This window comes from Mastigoproctus giganteus, chromosome 6, assembly GCF_048544385.1.
Source record: "Mastigoproctus giganteus isolate SK-2022 chromosome 6, ASM4854438v1, whole genome shotgun sequence".
Lineage (NCBI taxonomy): Eukaryota > Metazoa > Arthropoda > Arachnida > Uropygi > Thelyphonidae > Mastigoproctus > Mastigoproctus giganteus.
Window position 1 is genome coordinate 238,178,020 of NC_143580.1, and position 19,939 is coordinate 238,197,958.

The window sequence follows — 19,939 nt, forward strand, 5'->3', positions numbered from 1 at the left end:
TATAAAATTGTAAGGTCAACCAAAATGAGTTGTCTAGTGGATTTACACACACTTATATGAAGCATTATATTTCTTTATTGGAGAAGTTTTACTTATTAGTGATACAGTGCACATCAGTGGTACAACAATTATTAACATTATACTTCTTTATTGGAAGAGTGTTACTTATTGGTGGTTTAATGCCAAGCAACTTATTGTGGTTGATCTTACAATTTTAGAGATCCCTATTCAAAGATTTTTATCTTTTTCATGTCTTTGATAGTATGAATCAGAGCTGTAATGCTCAATATGATCTATGTTGATATCAATATTTGTAAAATAATAAGAGAAGTTTACCTTGATATAATACACCGAACACTTCCATATGATACTCTCCAGAAATTAAAGGTGCCTCCATAGCCAGGTGGGAAGGAGCAGCAGTGCGTAGCACACACTTCTTGATTAGACCGGGGTTCGAACCCGTCACCACAAAATACGGACGATGTGGAAAGGTCAGGGAATGACAACCGCATATCCCGGAGCAATATGGCCTTAGTTGCTAATGCTCCTAAAAAAAAAAAAAAAAAAAACAAACCAAAAATCCAGAAATTAAAACGAAAAAATCACAAATCTTACATTACAGTAAAAAATAAAAAATAATTAAAACTCAATTGAACACAATTAAAAAATAATTCAAAAACAATTGAACACAATTAGAAATCAAATGAACACAATTAAAAATTAAATTAATTAAAAGAAATTTAACGAATTGCAAAAAATGATTTTCCTTCCTGAAGCTGACAACGGTTTTCAACCATATGTCATGATCACAGGAATGAAAATTACCAAATAGGGGTGAGCATGACACTTAAATAGGGATTATTTGTCTTCATGCATGTGCGTAAAAGCCCACGAATCATAGATTAGAAATGGCTGGCAAACATTCGACAGAAATTAAATTACATGAGAATTCTGTTAATGTTCGCTGGCCATTTATAATCTCCGATTCGTGGGCTTTTACGTGCATGCGCGAAGACAAATAATCCCTATTTAAGTGTCCCGCTCACCCCTATTTGGTAATTTTTGTTCCTGTGATCACGACATACGGTTGAAAAGCGTTGCAGCTTCAGGAAGAAAAATCATTTTTTGCAATTTTTTTGTTAAATTTCTTTTAATTAATTTAATTTTTAATTGCATTAGATTGATTTCTAATTGTGTTCATTTGATTTCTAATTGTGTTCAATTGTTTTTTAATTACTTTTTACTGTAATGTAAGATTTGCGATTTTTTTCATTTTAATTGCTGGAGAGTATCATATGGAACTGTTCTACATATTATATTGAAGTAAACTTCTCTTATTATTTTACAAACTTTTTTATATCTATAAAACAGATGTAATCTCACACCATAACCAATACAGTATTAGTTTAGACACAGAACAAAATTTAAGGAACTAAAAAAAAAAAAAAAAAAAAAAATATCTTTAGTAAAATCTAGAAAAGTTGAGCAGGTTTTTTTTTTTTTTATGAAAACCCCAAACACGAAAGGTATCAAAACCTATAGTACTTAGTACCGTGCATAGGTTGAAAGAGAAGTATGGGGGGGTTTGCCGGAAACTTTGCTCTAGAGACTAAACGGGTTTCACCACTTCAAGCCTCCAATAAGCAAAGTGGTGGTATTGCACTGGTTGATGAGTCATCTACCATCTGCGTGGGCTGAGAGGTGTCAACTGAAGTTTAACATTGATAAATGTAAAGTACAGTCAGTCTTCGTATAGCACGATAGTTGTGTTCCTAGAAACCCTCGTGCAATGCAAAATCATGCAATATAAACAACAGGCTCTATGGGAAAAATAGGGTTAGGTGCCGACCACCCAAGATTGAACACACATTTTTAACCTAACCATTACCAAACACAATTAATTATCGTAATAAAATACTTACGTATTTTATTACGACTATTACGCAATAAAATGTTGCTAATGCTTTTGCTTCTATCATAAGGAAACTTGTTTTTTGTTTGATTTTCTATCCAAACAGATGACAGCTGTTCCATCTCTTCCAATTCCTTGTGTCTTAATCTAATGGATTTTAATTACACTTTGAGTTGTTCCTGCTATCAAAGTTGTTTTTATTTTCTCTGCATTCTTTCTAATTCTCGGAGTTGCCTCATTTAGGTCTGTAGCACGTGCAATATCTTTCATTTCGCTCAAAGCGTTTCACAATTTCATATTTTTTCTCCATCGACAGAGGCGGACTGGCCATAAGCCTTACTTACCGGGGAAATCCCGGTGGGCCGGAGGTCGGTGTGATTTTGTCCATAAACCATAGTATGAGCCCACTACAAATTTTCCCGGGTAAGAATTTTTTGACCCAGTCCGCCTGTTTATCGATATTGCTTTTCTTTTTCTCTCTGAATCTGCAGTCTTCCTTTTCACACCAGGACGTTTCCTTTTCACGCCTTTTAAGTATTTTACTCATTTTTAGGGAATAAAGCACAATTGCAAAACGAGGATGCACGCTTGATTCACATAAACAAAGCTGCGCGCGTGTAGCAACTGAATAAACAACACCGTAAGGGCAGAGATACACTATTAACACCTCACATTTTACTAAAGCACATTTCTGGGGGTTACTACCATAAAACAATAAAAACAATTTCCAGTTGCGTTCCTGCTAGTGGAATCTGTTATAAACTGGTAGTAAACTCCATCTAATTGCATTTGCGATAATACCGATAGCTGGAATTGTGTGGGTTTTTACGTTATTATGGTGAAATGTGTTTCCCCTTCACTGATATAAAAAACATAAATACATTTTCAGAATCTTCTCTTCATTCTTATCGTGTTGCGTTCGGTTGGGGTGATTCCGCGTTCGAATCGTGCATAAGCAAATTCGGTTCGTGTTATATGAGACATCGTTCCCCTATTTATAAATCATGTATGATCGAATTCGTGTAATGTAAACACGTGTTATACGAGGACTGACTGTACTGCATATGGGAAGCACAAACCCCAGAGTAATGTATCAACTGTGTGGTACTACACTGACAGTGGTAGAGAGTGAAAAGGATCTGGGGGTAATTGTGCAGGTAAATATGAAGTTTTCTGAGCAGTGCAGATGGTCTGCAAGAGTACCTCATGGTGTCTTGTCAATGATATAAAGGAATTTTTCTAGCAGGGATTTTTTATTTTGGTAGTTGTTGGCGCATCGGCTTCTGTGGCCATAATGCACATCCCAAGTTTTTTGCAGTACTTTGATCCAAGCCCGAGGCGGGATTCGAACCCGCGACCTTTGGGTTGCCAGGCAGGCACTTTACCCACCTGGCTAGCCTGGTCGGCTCTAGCAGGGATGAGGAGGTGATTATCCCCTTATATAAGGCAATGGTCATTAGCATTGTTATCTATAAAACAAATGTAATCTCACACCATAACCAATACAGTATTAGTTTAGACACAGAACAAAATCTAAGGAACTAAAAAAGAAAAAAAAAATGTTTCTCATACATCTCTAGTAAAATCTATGCTCAATGAAAATTGAGCTCTGGTGTCTCATAATTTAATGATTCAAAAAAAATCATGATAAATTAAAATAACTGTATACTGTATACTCTTTTTAAATTCAGTTTTTATTGTAATTGTTTTAGGCTATACTGAATACTTTAAGTTACTGTTTTCCAGATAGCGTGATATGGAGACATCCACTTCTCTTATATTCCAAAGACAATATAACCCAGCCACTTACTACATTACCGTCCGAACAGCTACAAACAGAAGCCGTCAAGCTCTTTAAGGTAAGGGAATTTTTTAAATAATCTGAAATTTTCTAAATGTCATATGTCTATGAAGAAAAAAGTCCTTCACTTCAATTGTGATTACTACCAAAACTGAGAGAGAGAGAGAGAGAGAGAGAGAGAGAGAGAGAGCATTTGTTTTAACTCATATTAGAGATAAATTTTATAATTTATCTCCACTATGAATGATTTCATCAGAATTGAGCTTATCAATCCAATCAATGATACAAACACCACAATCAGATCTCCTCACAGTTGCCTAGTCTCCAGATGCTAAAATTTGCAAAACTGAAACCTTTCCTAATAAGAGCACCCTTTTGTTCCAGCAGATCCACATCATTCTGCAAATAAGGCTTCCACACCTCTATCCATGACTCAAGATGTGGTCTAACCATTGCATTATACAAAGGGATAATTATCTCCTTATCCATGCTGGCAAAATTCTTCTATATTATTGACAAAACATCAAGAGCTGTCCAGGCAACCTATCTACACTGCTCAGAGCATTTTTATCAGACTACACAATTACCGCCAGTTTTTTCATTTTCACTACCCTGAGAGTGGTACCATACAGCTGGTAAATTAATCTGGGATTATTGCTCCCCATATGAAGTACCATGCATTTGTCAATATTAAATTTCATTGTCAATTGAATTGTACTATTTTAACTAAATAAATATAGCGACCTAGTTATTACAAATGTAACATCATAAATTAATACATATAAGTTGACAGGGGATAAAAGGTCATATAATGTAACTCTGAGATAAAATTCGATACCGGAATACATATATATATAGTGTTATAACTGCATAGGGGTATAGGTTTAGGGTTATATTTTGTATTGGAATTTTATTGAACTTTAATAGAAATCATGACTCAGACCAGAGTAGCAAAGCAAAAGGCTCAAACTAGTGAAAGTACTGTGGCTCAGGGGTGAACTGAGGGGGGTGGTTGTCCTCTGAATCACAGTCTATCAAAATGCACTGCTTGTTTGATGTTTGTGGAGCAATCAGGAATGGGACATGATATTGCCAAGGGGAATGTCTTTGTGTGTGTGTGTGCGATGTAAGGAGTGCGAGGAAATCAGGCGCAAACTCGGCATTGCTATGGGCTTATATGAGAGCTTGAAGGACAGAGTGGATGCCCTCGAAGGATTTAAATTGAGGGGCCCATCAAGCTCTCAGCTGCCCACATCAATGCCAGAGCTCGCACTTGAACATCACGTAACACAGAGGCAACCCCCCAAGGCAGAATGCGCTAGTCCCAAAGGAACTAGTTGTGGTAGGTGACTCTATTGTCAGGGAAACAGGGAACATATTGTTCAAAAAGGATAGATGGAACAGGACCAGGGTATGTCTCAGCCAGGGGCAAAGGTTGATGTTGTAGAGTAGATAGAATCCTTTAAGGGCACAAAGGGTGATATTGTTGTACACATTGGCACTAGTAATATTAAGAGTAGGAGACCGGCAGAATTACTTAACAAGTACAAGACAATGCTGAAAAAAAGCCGCGAGTTAGGATTGAATTTGAAAGTGTCTGCAATTCTGCTTAGCATCATAGGAGGGAGTATATGATGAGAGCCTTTTCAATCAATTTGGCCCTGGAGAGATTTTGCAATGCTGAAGGAGTTGATTTTTCTCAGCCTGGTCTGTGCTTGTTAACAGAACAGACTTTTTCTAAAGGGATCGGATACACTTAAATAGAAAGGGTGCAAGAATATTTGCTGATGCTATCGAGGCAGAGTTAGGTGGGTCGGAAAACTGCTAGCTTGGGGGATACACGGACATAGATTAACAGTAGCCGCTGGCAGAGCTAAAAGTGGTTATTGCACTACTTCTGTTGAAATGCAATTGAGCAGCAGTCTGGAAAGCAAGGCAATGGGAATTTCCAGAACTGCTATGAGTTGGAACAAATAAATACATGGGCTGTGTTAGGATAACTAAGAGTAGAAACAGGTGCATGTATACTTGCATGTACACCAATGCTAGGAGTATACTTAATAAATTCGATAAGCTTGAAGTGCTAGGCAAGACATCAAAGGCAGATATTGTTGGGATATCAGAGACATGGTGTCACACAGACATAAGCAGTGCAGAACTGGAATTTGAGGACTACAATGTGTAAAGAAAGAATAGACAGGACAGGAAGGGAGGAGGGGGCATTAGTAGAGGCATATGATGCAAGAAAACAAGCTTATGCAAGATCAGCCAAAAAAAAAAAAAAAGAAAAAAACACTTCCATTTCACCCCCTCCATTCGTTCAAAATACGTGTCCAGCTGAGCCTTAAATTTATTTAGGCTATCAACTTCCACAACAAGGGATGGAAGTCTGTTCCGCCAACCAACTACCCACTGGATAAAGGCAAATTTCTGCACATCTATCCTACATCTGTCTTTTATCTGAATTTATGCCCTCTCAGATGATTATTCTGAGTGAGAGGAAGAATCCCATTGGCATTGATCATGCTCAAACCATTCAAGGCTTTATACACCTCTATCAGATCACCTCGCCGGTGCCTAGTCTCCAGACACTGTAATTTGTAAAACTTAAGCCTTTCTTCTTAAGAGCAACCCTTTGTTCCATTTACTAATCTTGTTGCCCTTCTCTTTACTCGTTCCAGCAGCTCTACATCCTTCTTGAAATGAAGCCTCTAGACCTGTATACAGTACTCAAGGTGTGGCCTGACCATTGCCTTATACAAGGGAATAATCACCTCCTTATCCCTGCTAGAAAAATTCCTGTATATCATTGACAAGACACCATGGACTACTCTTGCAACCTGTCTGCACTACTCAGAGAACTTCATATCTGCCTGCACAATTACCCCCAGGTCCTTTTCATTCTCTACCACTGTCAGTGTAGTACCACAGAGTTGATACGTTGCTCTGGGGTTACTGTTTCCCATATGTAGTACTTACATTTGTCACCTCTCAGCCCATCTGCTCAACCTTTCCAGATCCTGTTGCAGCAGCATAGTGTCAGAAGTGTCCTTAACTACCTACCAACCTTTGTATCGGCTGCAAACTTAGACATGAAGCTTGATATAAATGATATTGATGAACCATTATCAATATCATTTATAAATACAGAAAACAACATAGCAGCAATTTGCCTCCAATGCCACACTGCTCCCATTTGTGCAGCAGTTTTCCATGTGCAGCAGTATCAAAAGCCTTTCTAAGATCCAAATATATAATATCAAAGTTATTTCCTGAATCCAGTTCTTTTGTGACTGGATCATAGTATCCAATCAAATTGGTCAGGCAAGACTTTCTCTTAAGAAAACCATGCTGTGTCCAAGCTATAACTGAAGTCTTGTCTAGATGATCCTGCAGTGCTTCTTTAACCAGTGCCTCCATTAATTTTCCTGGAACAGAAGTTCAAGTCACAGGTCTATAATTACTTGTGTCAGCCTTTGATCCTCCTTTGTGAATTGGGGTCACATTTGCACATTTCCAATCTATGGGTACCTCCCCTTAGTCCAAAGAAGCTCTAAATTGTAACTCTTTTAACACAAAGAGTTACTTGTGTCACCTTTTGAACCCACTTTGTGAATTGGTGATACATTTGCACACCTCCAGTCCATGGGGACCTCCACTGAGTCCAAGGAAGCTCTCATAATTATGGCTAAGGGTTTGCTTGCTTCCTTTGCTGCCTCCTTTAATATAACTGGATAGATCCCATCCACCCCAGGTGCCTTTTTTTTATGTTTATCCTCAACAATTTCTCCTCCACTTTCCTATCAGTTATTACAATATCATCTAGCTCACTGCCAGAGTTTACTTCACCTCTGGAATTCCCCTTGCTGGATAACTCCTCATGTGCGAATGTAGGTGCAAAATACTCGTTTAGTTTGTTAGCCATCTGAGCAGGATCATCAACTGTTGAACCATCAATATCCAGTGGACCAATCTGATTCATCCCTTTCCTTCTAGAGTTTACATAGGTAAAGAACTCTTTTCTGTTTTTCTTTGCATCCTTTGCCAAGGATTTCTCATAATCTGCCTTTGCCTGCCTAATCTCCTTTTGTGACTTGGTTACGGACCAGCTTATATCTATCATAGGCTTCCATGTCACCAATTAATTTATATGTATCCCATGCATATTTCTTCTCTGCCATATGTCTCATTAGTTCATCTGACATCCATTTAGGCCTAAACCTTGAACAGTATTTCTTAGTTGGTATGTAAAGCCTAGTAGCTCATCCAACATCCATCATCAGTTCATCCAACATCCATTTAGGTCTGTGCCTTGAACTGTATCTCTTAGTTGCTATAAAAAGCCTAGTATCATCTACAATAATATCCCAGAATACTTCCAATTTAGAACTTGCTTCTTGGTAAATTCATCAGTTGATCCTACTTTATAGAATATAAAAACTGTCTGATGCCACTATAGTCACCTTTATGAAAACAAAAGCCTTTCCCCTTGCCTTTGACAGTAGTTACACCTTTAAGTAAATCTCACATCAGTACATTGTGATCACTGCCACCTAATAGGTCTTTTATCTGGAGAAGTTTAATGCATGAAAGGTTAATGCTGATAATCAGATCAAGAGTTTTGCTCTCTCTCATTGCCTCTCTGGCATGATGCTGTTGTTACAAGCAATCATCCAATAAATCCACAAAAGTCTTGCTAGTGTGTGAGTGACCAACCCATAAGTCCAGTAATTATCTGGAATGTTAAATTCCCCTATTATAAGACATTCTGATTTACTGGCCCACTTTATATATCTGTACAATCGTTTGTTATGCTCATCACAGTCATTAAGCCTATAATATTCCTACCCTCATTTTAATTTTACGATTGTTTATGTCACACCAAACTCAATGTTGCACTGGCCATCCTATTTGATGATACAATGAGTACTTCAAATTTTATTAGCATTAGTAGAGGCATATGATGCAAGAAAGCAAGCTTATGCAGCATCAGCCAGAAAAAAAAAAAAAAAAAACACTTCCATTTCAACCCTCCATTCATTCGAAATACCTGTCCAGCTGAGCCTTAAATTTATTTAGGCTATCAACTTCCACAACAAGGGATGGAAGTCTGTTCCACCAACCAACTACCCACTGGCTAAAGACAAATTTCCGGACATCTATCCTACATCTGTCTTTCCTCAATTTATGCCCTCTCAGGTGATTATTCTGAGCAAGAGGAAGAATCCCATCAGCATTGAGCATGCTCAAACCATTCAAGGCTTTATACACCTCTATCAGATCACCTCGCCGGTGCCTAGTCTCCAGACACTGTAATTTGCAAAGCTTAAGCCTTTCTTCGTAAGAGCAACCCTTTGTTCCATTCACTAATCTTATTTACTATGCTCCTGTCATTAGTGTACATACAAGTATATCTGCAATTGTTTTTACTCTTATTATCCCTAGTACAGCCCATGTATTTGTTTGTTCCATAAGGGCCCCTAGGCAAGTCCTGAATTTCCCAGCATCTTGTTTCACAGACTGCTGCACTTTCTAATAGAAGCAGTTGAAGGATTACTTTCCCCTCTGCCTGTTGTTACTGTTAATCTATAGTCTGTGTAACTCTCCAAGCTAGCAGTTTTATGTCAGTACAATTGTATAATCCTAGGCCAGTATGCATGTAGTGCAGCCTGAAAAATCTGGAATAACTTATGAGGAAGAACTCTAGTCCCTTTACTTGATATTAGCTAACTACAGGCACAATCAAAGAGGCTTTTGAAAATTCTTCCATTCTCTGACAGGATTCAAACTGCACCTCTCCAAACAAGTGACAAGTGGCAGAACCATTATCACAACAGATCCTCTGGTACAATATTGCTTCATGCCTGAAACATGAAATAATAAAATAATTATTTTTTAAAATTCATCACAGAAATTAATAAAATTCCTTGTTTTCTCTTTGTTAGTCCATCCAGCTGTTTATCTCAGTGCCACTTGACACGTCAGGGATTGACTACCATGTAGCCCTGGCTCAGAATGCCTTGCAGCAGTGCCTGATTCTTCCTGAACTCCAGAATGAACTTTTTTGCCAGCTTATGAAACTAACTTGCAGACACTCCCACCAGAAGGTAGGAGTTCAGGTACGAGTAAATTTAATTCTATTGTTGTTAATATTAGGAATCAGCTTCTAATGCTTCTAATTCTTCTTATTCTTCTTGTACACAGAGCTAGTTTGAGGAATAATCACTTTTGCTGTTTAATTTCTTATTTATTTTTGTGTAAGAATAGAATTTACAGGCATTTATTCTAAGGGAATAAACATCATCAATCCTTTACATAGCAAAAGCTGATCACTTGAAATTTGTGGCATAAGATAGCATGCATACAGTAGTCAATTTTTTTTTTTTTTTTTATGTGAACCCCAAACACGACAGGTATTAGAACCTACAGTACTTAGTACCGTGCTTGGGTTGGAGGTTGAGAAGACGAAAGAAGATATTGTTGACATTGGACTTGAACTTCTGTAGATTGTAATTTTCAGGAAATACATATGAAGGAAGGTTGTTCCAGAAAACCACGGTTGAATGAATAAATGAGGAAGATGAAAAGTTGGTTCTGTGGGTTTGAAGTTGGACAGTAAATGGATGTTGGCTGGTGGCGGCACGTGTTAGGACTGTTTTGAAAGAGAGAGCGGAAATTATAGAAGCCAATTCAGAAGAACAGTGCCCATGGAAGTATCTGTAGAAGAGGCATGCAGCAGAAACAGTACGTCTATGAGAAAGCGAGTGGAGAGACTCTGTTAGAGATGAATCATTAATTAACCTAACTGCCCTCTTCTGAATGGAACCAAGAAGCCTGAGAGAGGTTTTGGGGGCACCACTCCAGATGTGGGAACAATATTCCATGGCAAGGCGGATTTGCAATTTATACAGAGTGAGCAGCTGTTTGGAAGAAAAGTAACGCCGAGAGCGAAAGAGAAAACCAAGTTTTGTAGAAGCAGAGGAAGCAATATTTGTAATGTGCTTGTGCCAAGAGAGATTAGAAGTCAGGGTAATCCCCAAAAGAGATATATCATTTTGCCTAGAAATCGGAGTATCACTAAAGATAAGCATAGGGGCAGAAGAATCCTTTTTGCGAGATATAAGACAAGACTAAGTTTTAGAAGGGTTGAAATCAACTAAGTTGTCTTTGCCCCAGTGGAGAATTACCTGAAGATCGGCATTTAAGAAATTGGTAGCAGATTTTCGAGAAGTTGAAGCTGATTGAGCAGGACAAGGATTCTCAAAATGGAAAGTGGAATGCAATGTGCTATCATTCGGCAAAACTATGGATAGGATTTCCAGTCAATGGAAGAAGGTCATTAATATACAAGAGGAAAGAACTGAACCTTGTGGGACACCGGCATTAGTGGAGAAGTTAGAAGACAGAGAGCCATCTACCATTACCATCAGTGAGCGATCAGAGAGAAAACTGGATAACCAATTACTAAAAACAGTTGGCAAACCATAAGATGGAAGCTTGTTTAGAAGACGATCAAACACGATCAAAAGCCTTTGAGATGTCAAGAGCAACTACTTGGGTTTCACCGAACCTTTCCATTGAATTAGTCCATAAATGAGTAACATAAGCCAGAATATCACCAGTGGATCGACACTGACGGAATCCATACTGGCGATCGTTGATCAGACGGAAGGTTTCTAGGAAGTTTAAGAGTTGGCAGTTAATTGATTTCTCCATTACTTTAGAAAGAGTAGAAGTAATTGCAATGGGATGATAATTGGATGGGAGGGATTTGTCACCCTTTTTAGGAACTGGCTGGATATGAGCAAATTTCCAAGCAGAAGGAAAAACACGTTTGGAATAAGAAAGTGAAAAAAGGCGACAAAGAATAGGAGTAAGTTCAGGAGCACAGGTTTTGAGAACAAGTGGAGAAATACCATCGGGACCTGGAGCTTTCTTAGCATCAAGATTCATCACCTTTGATATCCTTTTGATGGATAGAGTGAATTGAATTGAATAGTGAATTGAATAGCATTGAATAGAGCGTGTTGGGAATGGTGGGAGGTGTTTTACCAAGATCATTAATACATGAGCTGGAAGAAAAATGGGATGCTAGCAGGTCAGCTTTATCCTTGGCTGAAGTGACAACAGAACCATCTGGTTTGGACAGAGGTCGGAGCAGAGATTTGCAAAAGTTGCGGCCAATAGCTTTGGCAAGAGACCAGAATGCTCGGCTACCATTAGGGCAAGAAGCAAGTTTTCTACTCTTAGCCTGTTCAAACTCTAGTTTGGACTGATTAATAACTGCTTTACAACTGTTGTGAGCTTTGGTGTAGGCAGAAAATGAAACTGAAGAATTAGAAACAAGCCAATTACGATATGCAACATTCTTCTCTTGAACAGCCTCAGCACATTTATTGGAAAACCAAGGTTTAGATAAAGGACGAGATTTTAAAGTGGAGTGTGGGATAAAGGATTCCATTCCTGCAAGAATAATTTCACTGACATGATCTGAGCAAACGTTAACATCAGAAGTTTTGAAACAGTAATCCGACCATGGAAAAGAAGAAAAGAAGTCTCGCAGGTCATCCCATTTTGCATTCTTGTAATGCCAAACAACACGAGGTTAGGAATAGCCATGAGATAAAGGTTCCATTGGAGAAGAGACAATCACCAAGTTGTGATCTGAAGTGCCTAAAGGAGCTTTCACTTCGACCGTGTACTTAGAAGGGTTGTTTGGGAGAAAAAGATCAAGCGTATTGGCTGTATGATTAGGATTGTCTGGTATTCTTGTAGGTAAATGAACAATCTGTGCTAGGTCATTAGTAATTGCAAAAGCCTCAGCATCACGACCTGGGTCGGTGTGACTAGAAAACGGAAGCCAGCTGGAGTTGTGAACATTAAAATCACCAAGGAAAATTACCTCACTGTTATCAAAGTTGGACTGGATTAGGTGAAGTTGCGAAGAGAGTAAGTCAAAGAGCTCCAAGTGATTAGTGGAGTTGGGAGAACGGTAGAGACAACAGATGAATTTGACACAATGAGGTAGAGAGATTTTAAGCCAGAGAAGATCAAAGAGAGGAGATTCCAAATTGCCAAGTCTCTGACAGGGAATATCAGAATGGACATATGCACAAGTACCACCTTTGAGGTGAAAGGAATCATACAGCGAATAATTTGGACATCTGAGATGAGCAGTAGTTGAATCAACCGATAACTGAAATTCTGTCAGAAAAAGTACATGGGGTTTGGCAGACTGCAAGTGGAAATGGACATTGTTGAGATTAGAATTGAGACCACGTATATTTGTGAAATGAATTAGGAACAGATAGGGAATATTATTATTATTATTATTAGTAGTAGTAGTAGTAGCAGTAGTAGTAGTAGAAATGGCAAGTGATGAAAGGAAGCAAACTTATACAGCATCAGCAAATAAAAAAAAAAAAACAAAAAAAAAACCCACAACTACTACCCTCTTCTGTCCATCCCCTCTAATAAAAAACTATTTCTTCTTTAAATTTTTAAAAATACCCACTTTTACAACAGCAGATGGTTGTAGTTTGTTCCAATAATTCACTGGTCAACACCAAAAATGTTTCTGGCTTGAAAATAGTCAATTCTTCTTAATTTCAGCATGAGAAAAAATGAATATAACATTTAAAACTCTTAGTTAGTTCTCAGTTCCATGATATAGCCCCTCTTATGATTTAGCGCAATATTGATGAATACTAGGGAATTTTGGAGTCTAAGAGAATAGACAGGTTGGTAACACTAAAACAGGAACCAATACACCATGGTTTTTTTTTTTTTTTTTTATTTCTGTATCATTTACCTTGCAAGTGATGTTCATTTCTTTTTTTTTTTTTTTTTTTCAGTTTTATGAACAAAAATTATGTAAAAAGCCAGGATGCTATATAAATGTGTTAACAGTGTTGACAATTTTTATGTGTGTCGTGATGTGACATTTTGCACTCAGAAAAGCCAATTGATTCCACTTGTGAAGACAGCCTACTATCATTATTTTGGCTGTAAGGTAGGGGATGAAGAAAAACCCTGGGCACCTCATATTTGCTGCAACACATGTGCTGTAAATTAGCATTAGCATTAGCATTAGTAGAGGCATTTGATGCAAGAAAGCAAGCTTATGCAGCATCAGCCAAAAAAAACAATAAAAAAATAAATAAAAAATAACCACTTCCACTTCACCCCTCTGTTCGTTCAAAATACCTGTCCAGCTGAGCCTAAAACTTATTTAGGCTATCAACTTCCACAACACGGGATGGAAGTCAGTTCCACCAACTAACCACCTGCTGGCTAAAGGCAAATTTCCGCACGCTATCCTACATCTGTCTTTCCTCAATTTGAATTTATGCCCTCTCAGGTGATTATTCTGAGCGAGAGGAAGAATCCTATCAGCATTGAGCATGTTCAAACCATTCAAGGCTTTATACACCTCTATCAGATCACCTCGCTGGTGCCTAGTCTCCAGACACTGTAACTTGCAAAACTTAAGCCTTTCTTCATAAGAGCACCCCTTTGTTCCATTCACTAATCTTGTTGCCCATCTCTGTACTCGTTCCAGCAGAAAATCTCCGTGGATGGTTGAATAACAAAGGATGTTCAATGCCTTTTGCCCTCCCAATGATTTGGAGGGGGCCTTCAACTCATGTAAGTGACTGTTATTTCTGCATGGTGCCTCCTCCTCTTCAGCATGGCATGTCAAGAAAAAGGAAGTGGACTGTGAAAAACTCCAACATTCCATCAGCTATCCGACCAGTGGCACATGGGGATGGTCTACCTGCACCACAACCTCCAGAAGAGTACACTTTGGAGTCTGATGGAAATGGGGAGAGTGTGAGGAATGATGGTCAACCTGGGCCTTCAACATCACTGGGTCCTAATTTTGTGCCAGAACCTGAGTCGCCAGGTTAGTCACACAGAATCACTAAGGTGAACTAAGTAATCTAATTTGAGACCTAGATCTATCGAAAGATAAAGCAGAGCTTCTAGGATCAAGGCTCCAACAGTGGAATCTTCTGCAACCAAATGTCAAGGTGTCCATGTACAGGAGCAGGCAGAATGCTTTGACTCCATATTTTAAAAGTGAAAACAACCTTGTTGCCTGCTGTGATGTCAATGGTTTGATGACAACTTTAGCATTAGCATTAGTAAAGGCACATGATTCAAGAAAGCAAACTTATATAGCATCTGCCAAAAAAAAAAAAAAAATCACACATCCTTCTCATTTCACCCATCCACTCACTCCAAATGTTTGTCTAGTTCTGCCTTGAATCTATTTAAGCTATCAGATTCTACAATGACAGATGGAAGTTTGTTCCAGCAATCAATCACCCTCTGGCTAAAGGCAACTTCCACACATCTGTTCTACAACTGTCTTTCCTCAATTTGAATTTATGTCCTCTCAGGCGATTATTCTGAGCAAGAGGAAGAATGCAAAATGCCAATTCAATTTGTCTGCAACCTAAGCAGTGTCATCAACAGTTAACCTATAGACATCAAGTGGTCCAATGTGATTCAATCTCTTCCTTCTACTGTTAATATAAGCATAGAAGTCCTTGCTGTTTTTCTTTGCATTCTTTGCCAGAGACTTCTCATAATCTGCCTTAGCTTGCATAACCTCCTTTGTGACTTGATTACAGACAAATTTATATGTACCATTTATAACTCTCTGAATTTTTTTATTTGGATATCTTATCACATTAGGATTAGGGGAAATGATTTGGCTGATACTGTAGCCAAATCGCAATTCCCACTAATAATCATGGCCTGTTAGTCCCCTATACAGACATAAAGGAGAACAGGTGTCCTGTGTGTTGTCAGACACTCAGCCTAAAACACTGATGGATCCAATATCTCTCTATTACAGAAGATTTAGGATAAGTCCGGTTGGCCTGCCTCCCTAAAATCCACTCATGCACACCTTCTCGATTGTAAGCCCTGTTATGTCACTTAGATGGCAACGAACGTGTAGAGTGGTTCTCTTCAAGACGCTTGGTCAGCGTGAAGAGGAAAAGACCAAACCCTCCAGCATGAGGGCACAACAATACAAATGGCCCTCAGTCCCCAGCAGCTTTCACTCTCCCTCTTACGGCAGCGAGAGGATCAGAGTGGAAGCAGAGGGTGCCAAGAATCTCTGGGTACGACCAGGCTGCCATGCACGGAAACTGAACTTGGCCTGTTATAACGTACGATCACTCATCGGTGAAGACAGGATATTAGAACTGGAAAAGGAATTAGAAAATGTGAATTGGAATATCATCGGTTTGGCTGAAACAAGAAGAAGAAATGAATCACATATAAGTTTATCAAGTGGAAATCTGCTGTACACCAATGGAAACAGCGAAAGGAGTGAAGGTGGAGTTGGCTTTCTGGTCCATAAAGATTTTAAAAACAACATTTTGGAATTCAAAAGTACATCACCAAGGGTGTCAAGGCTAATACTCAAGATTTCTAAGAGGTAGAAGCTAAAGATTATAATGATTTATGCACCAACATCGAGCCATGATGATGAAGAGGTTGAAGAAATGTACACCGAAATTGAGAGTCTTCTAGATGAGCAGAAAACCCACTACACTATTATTATGGGGGACTTCAATGCTAAGGTTGGAAAAAGGCAAAAAGCACAGAAAGAGGAACTATAGGAAACTTTGGAATTGGTGAAAGAAATAAAAGAGGTGAAAGACTTGTGGAATTTGCAGAATCTCAAGGACTGTCAGTAATGAATACTTTTTTCAAGAAAAGGGTGAACAGAAAGTGGACATGGAAGAGTCCAAATGGATTAACAACTAATGAAATCGACATCATCCTCACTAACAGAAGATATATTGTGAATGATGTTACCGTCCTGAATAAGGTAAATGTTGGAAGTGATCACAGAATGGTAAGATGTACACTTGATATAGATGTAGGAAAGGAAAGGAAAAAACTGACTTGAGTAAATAATACAAAGGTCTTTGAGATAACAGAGGAGGAGAAAAAGCAGTATGTACTGGAACTTAAAAACAAGTTTGAGCTTCTGCAGACTGCTCAGGACTAAGATATTGACGAGGAATATTACAACTTTCTGAAAGTGATAAAGCCCAAGAAACCTATAGGGAAACAGAAATCCAAAGAAGAAAAAATTAGTCAAGAAACACTTGTCATGATGAACCGAAGACGACAAATGAAGAGCAAGAAAAACACTGACAGGGAGAAAATTGAATATACTGAGTTATGCAAAGCCATTAGAAAGAGACTCAGAGAGGACATAAGAAGATTTAACACAAGAAAAGTAGAACAAGCATTAAGGGAAAACAAAGGATTTAAATCAGCAGCCATGAGCAGTAATACAGAAAGACAAATGAAACTGAAACTGAAGAATAGCGATGGTGTACTTATAAACAGCAGAGAAGGCATAATTCAAATAGCAGAAGACTACTATAGAGAATTATACAAGGAGCGAGGGAATGATACCAGCAGTGGGGAAGATGGATTGCAAAGTAGCAACACATATGACATACCCGATATTCTTCTTGATGAGGTAGAACATGCATTGAAGAAAATGAAGAATCAGAAAGCCCCGGGGGAAGATGAAGTTACTGTAGAGTTGTTAAAATTGGGAGGAAGAGACATAACACAAAAACTGGCAAGGCTCTTCACAAAGTGCATTAGAAAAGGCGTGACGCCTAAGCAGTGGAATAATGCAGTCATAGTTTTGCTGCATAAGAAAGGAAATAAATCAGAAATTGGAAATTATAGACCAATTAGCTTGTTATCTCACAACTACAAGTTGTTCACAAGGGTCATTACTAACAGATTAGAAAGAATACTTGATGAGAATCAACCGAAAGAGCAAGCTGGCTTTAGGACAGGATTCTCAACTATGGATCACCTTCACGTAATATCACAGCTAATGGAGAAAGCAAATGAATATAAAACACCATTATGCCTTGCATTTGTGGATTATGAAAAGGCATTTGACTCCCAATCAATGTATAAATTTCTACAATGGAACTATAGAGGATTACGTAATAATATAGATGACTTGAATGATTTACTCATACAGCATAAGGCAATGTTTCGGGCACTGGAAAGACAAGGCATAGATACCCCATATATTATGATTTTGAAGAAAATATATGAGAGTGCTACCTCCTTTATTAGACTAGACAAAGACAGTAGCAAATTTAAAATCGAGAAAGGAGTTCAACAAGGAGACACAATATCTCCGAAGCTGTTTACTGCTGCCCTTGAGGAAGCTTTCAGAAGATTAGACTGGTCGCAGAAAGGAGTCAATGTGAACGGAGAGTACCTAAACCATTTACGATTTGCAGATGGCATTGTGGTTATAAGCCACGATCCCAAAGAATTAGAGGAAAATCTTAATCAGTTATTCACAGTTAGTAAGGATTTTGGACTAAAGATGAATATGGCTAAAACAAAAGTAATGATGAACAAGTATGCCACGGAAAGGGAAATAATGATTGAAGGAGCAGTAATTGAAAAGGTGGAGTCATATACTTATCTGGGACAAGTTATTAGCTGTAATAATGATAAATGGCTGGAAGTCAAGAGAAGAATAAATTTTGGATGGATAGCATTCAGGAAATATAGTCACATACTGAAGAGCAATATCCCAGTTTGTCTGAAACGTAAAATAATGAACAAGTGTATACTCCCCACCATGACTTATGGAAGTGAAACTTGGGCACTCACCAAAAGAATGGAAGAGAAGCTGAGAACTACACAGCGAAGAATGGAACGAATTATATTGGGAATCAGACTGTTAGATAAGAAGAGAAACACATGGATTAGGCAGCAAACTCAAGTAAAGAACATTCTTATCAAAACTAAAGAACTAAAATGGTCTTGGGCAGGACACATAGCTCGAAGACATGATGACAGATGGACTAAGAAAATAACAGAATGGTACCCAAGAGGAGCTAGAAGAAAACCTGGAAGACAAAGGCGGAGATGGATAGATGAAATTCGTGAGTTTTTAGGTAGTAAATGGATGGCCAGTGCTCAAAACAGAAGGAACTGGAAAGTTGCTGGAGAGGCCTTCATCCTGCAGTGGATTGAAAATGGCTGATGATGATGATGATGACAGACATAAATACAGACTACAGACAAATAGTTCAACAAGATACACTGCCAATGGCAGGATCCATGGAATAGACAGAATACAAATAAATTACCATCAGATCAAGCTTGTAACTGGACCATAGCAGTCTAATTTAGTCTGCACAGGATTCATAAAGAGGAAGTTGTTCCTGCTCGGCTCTGCATACTTCATTCATCTGACATATTTCTTTTGAGAGAGCCAAAGCTCTCCTATGTGTGAGGCTTGTGATACCGATTTATCTCTGAGGCATTTGACCGTACAGATTCATATTCATTTTATCTGACAACAAAGTTTCAGCTGTTTTTAACTTCTTACAACTTACTAATTTATATACATATATATAACATACTGCATATAAGAACATTGTCACTGCTTCACTGCTAGCAGCATTACTGCTATCACTAGCAACATACTGCTCTCCTCTTCTGCTGATCACTTGGTCACTGGTTGGTGCTGTTCCTGCCTCCACGTGGCAGGGCTGGTAACCTAGGTGAAGGAATTCCCTCTTCTAGGGCTAAAAGGAGCAGCAGTGGATTGCAATGCATATCCACTGCTAGAGCCCACAGGCTCCAGACTTGATAACAATGTTTCAGAGCATGACTCAAATCATTCAAAGAGACTGCGGATGGAAAAACCAATGACAGATATGCTACCATTTCTCATAATTCATTCACTATCCGCGCAACCTGTCGGCAAGCTATCACCTTTTCTAATACGGAAATGTTTAGAATCAGTTGTTGGTCCGCTAAAATGGTCAAACGTCACCAATCTGGAGACCTTCTAATTGAAGTTTCCAAGTCATTCAGAAAAATTGTTAAAATTAACAATATTTCACAATATTCCGGTGTCGGTTACACCCCATAATACTCTAAACACCTCTAAAGGCATTATCAGCTAATGGGACTTACTAATTGTCTCAGAAGAAGAAATAGTACAAGAGCTCTGTGAATAAAAAAGTGACTCATGCATGGAGAATAATGACCAAAAAAGATGGCAGCCTACTACCAACTAGGTCCATCATTTTGACGTTCAGTACTTCAACTCATCCATCTTCTGTTAAAGCAGGTTACTTAAACTGCAAGATTCAGCCTTGCATCCTGAATCCCATTTGCTGCTTTAATGC

At 38.4% G+C, this 19,939-nt stretch overlaps 1 protein-coding gene across 1 annotated transcript in view; it reads left to right on the top strand.

The window, feature by feature from the left end:
• The window catches only part of LOC150085112 (pleckstrin homology domain-containing family H member 1-like), a 919,142-nt gene that overhangs the window by 797,389 nt on the left and 101,814 nt on the right, over positions 1-19,939 (top strand). Inside the window, exons 20-21 of the mRNA XM_090376468.1 lie at positions 3,659-3,771; positions 9,659-9,832. Coding sequence (XP_090232594.1) covers positions 3,659-3,771; positions 9,659-9,832 — 287 coding nt within the window. The remainder of the gene's footprint in view (positions 1-3,658; positions 3,772-9,658; positions 9,833-19,939) is intronic.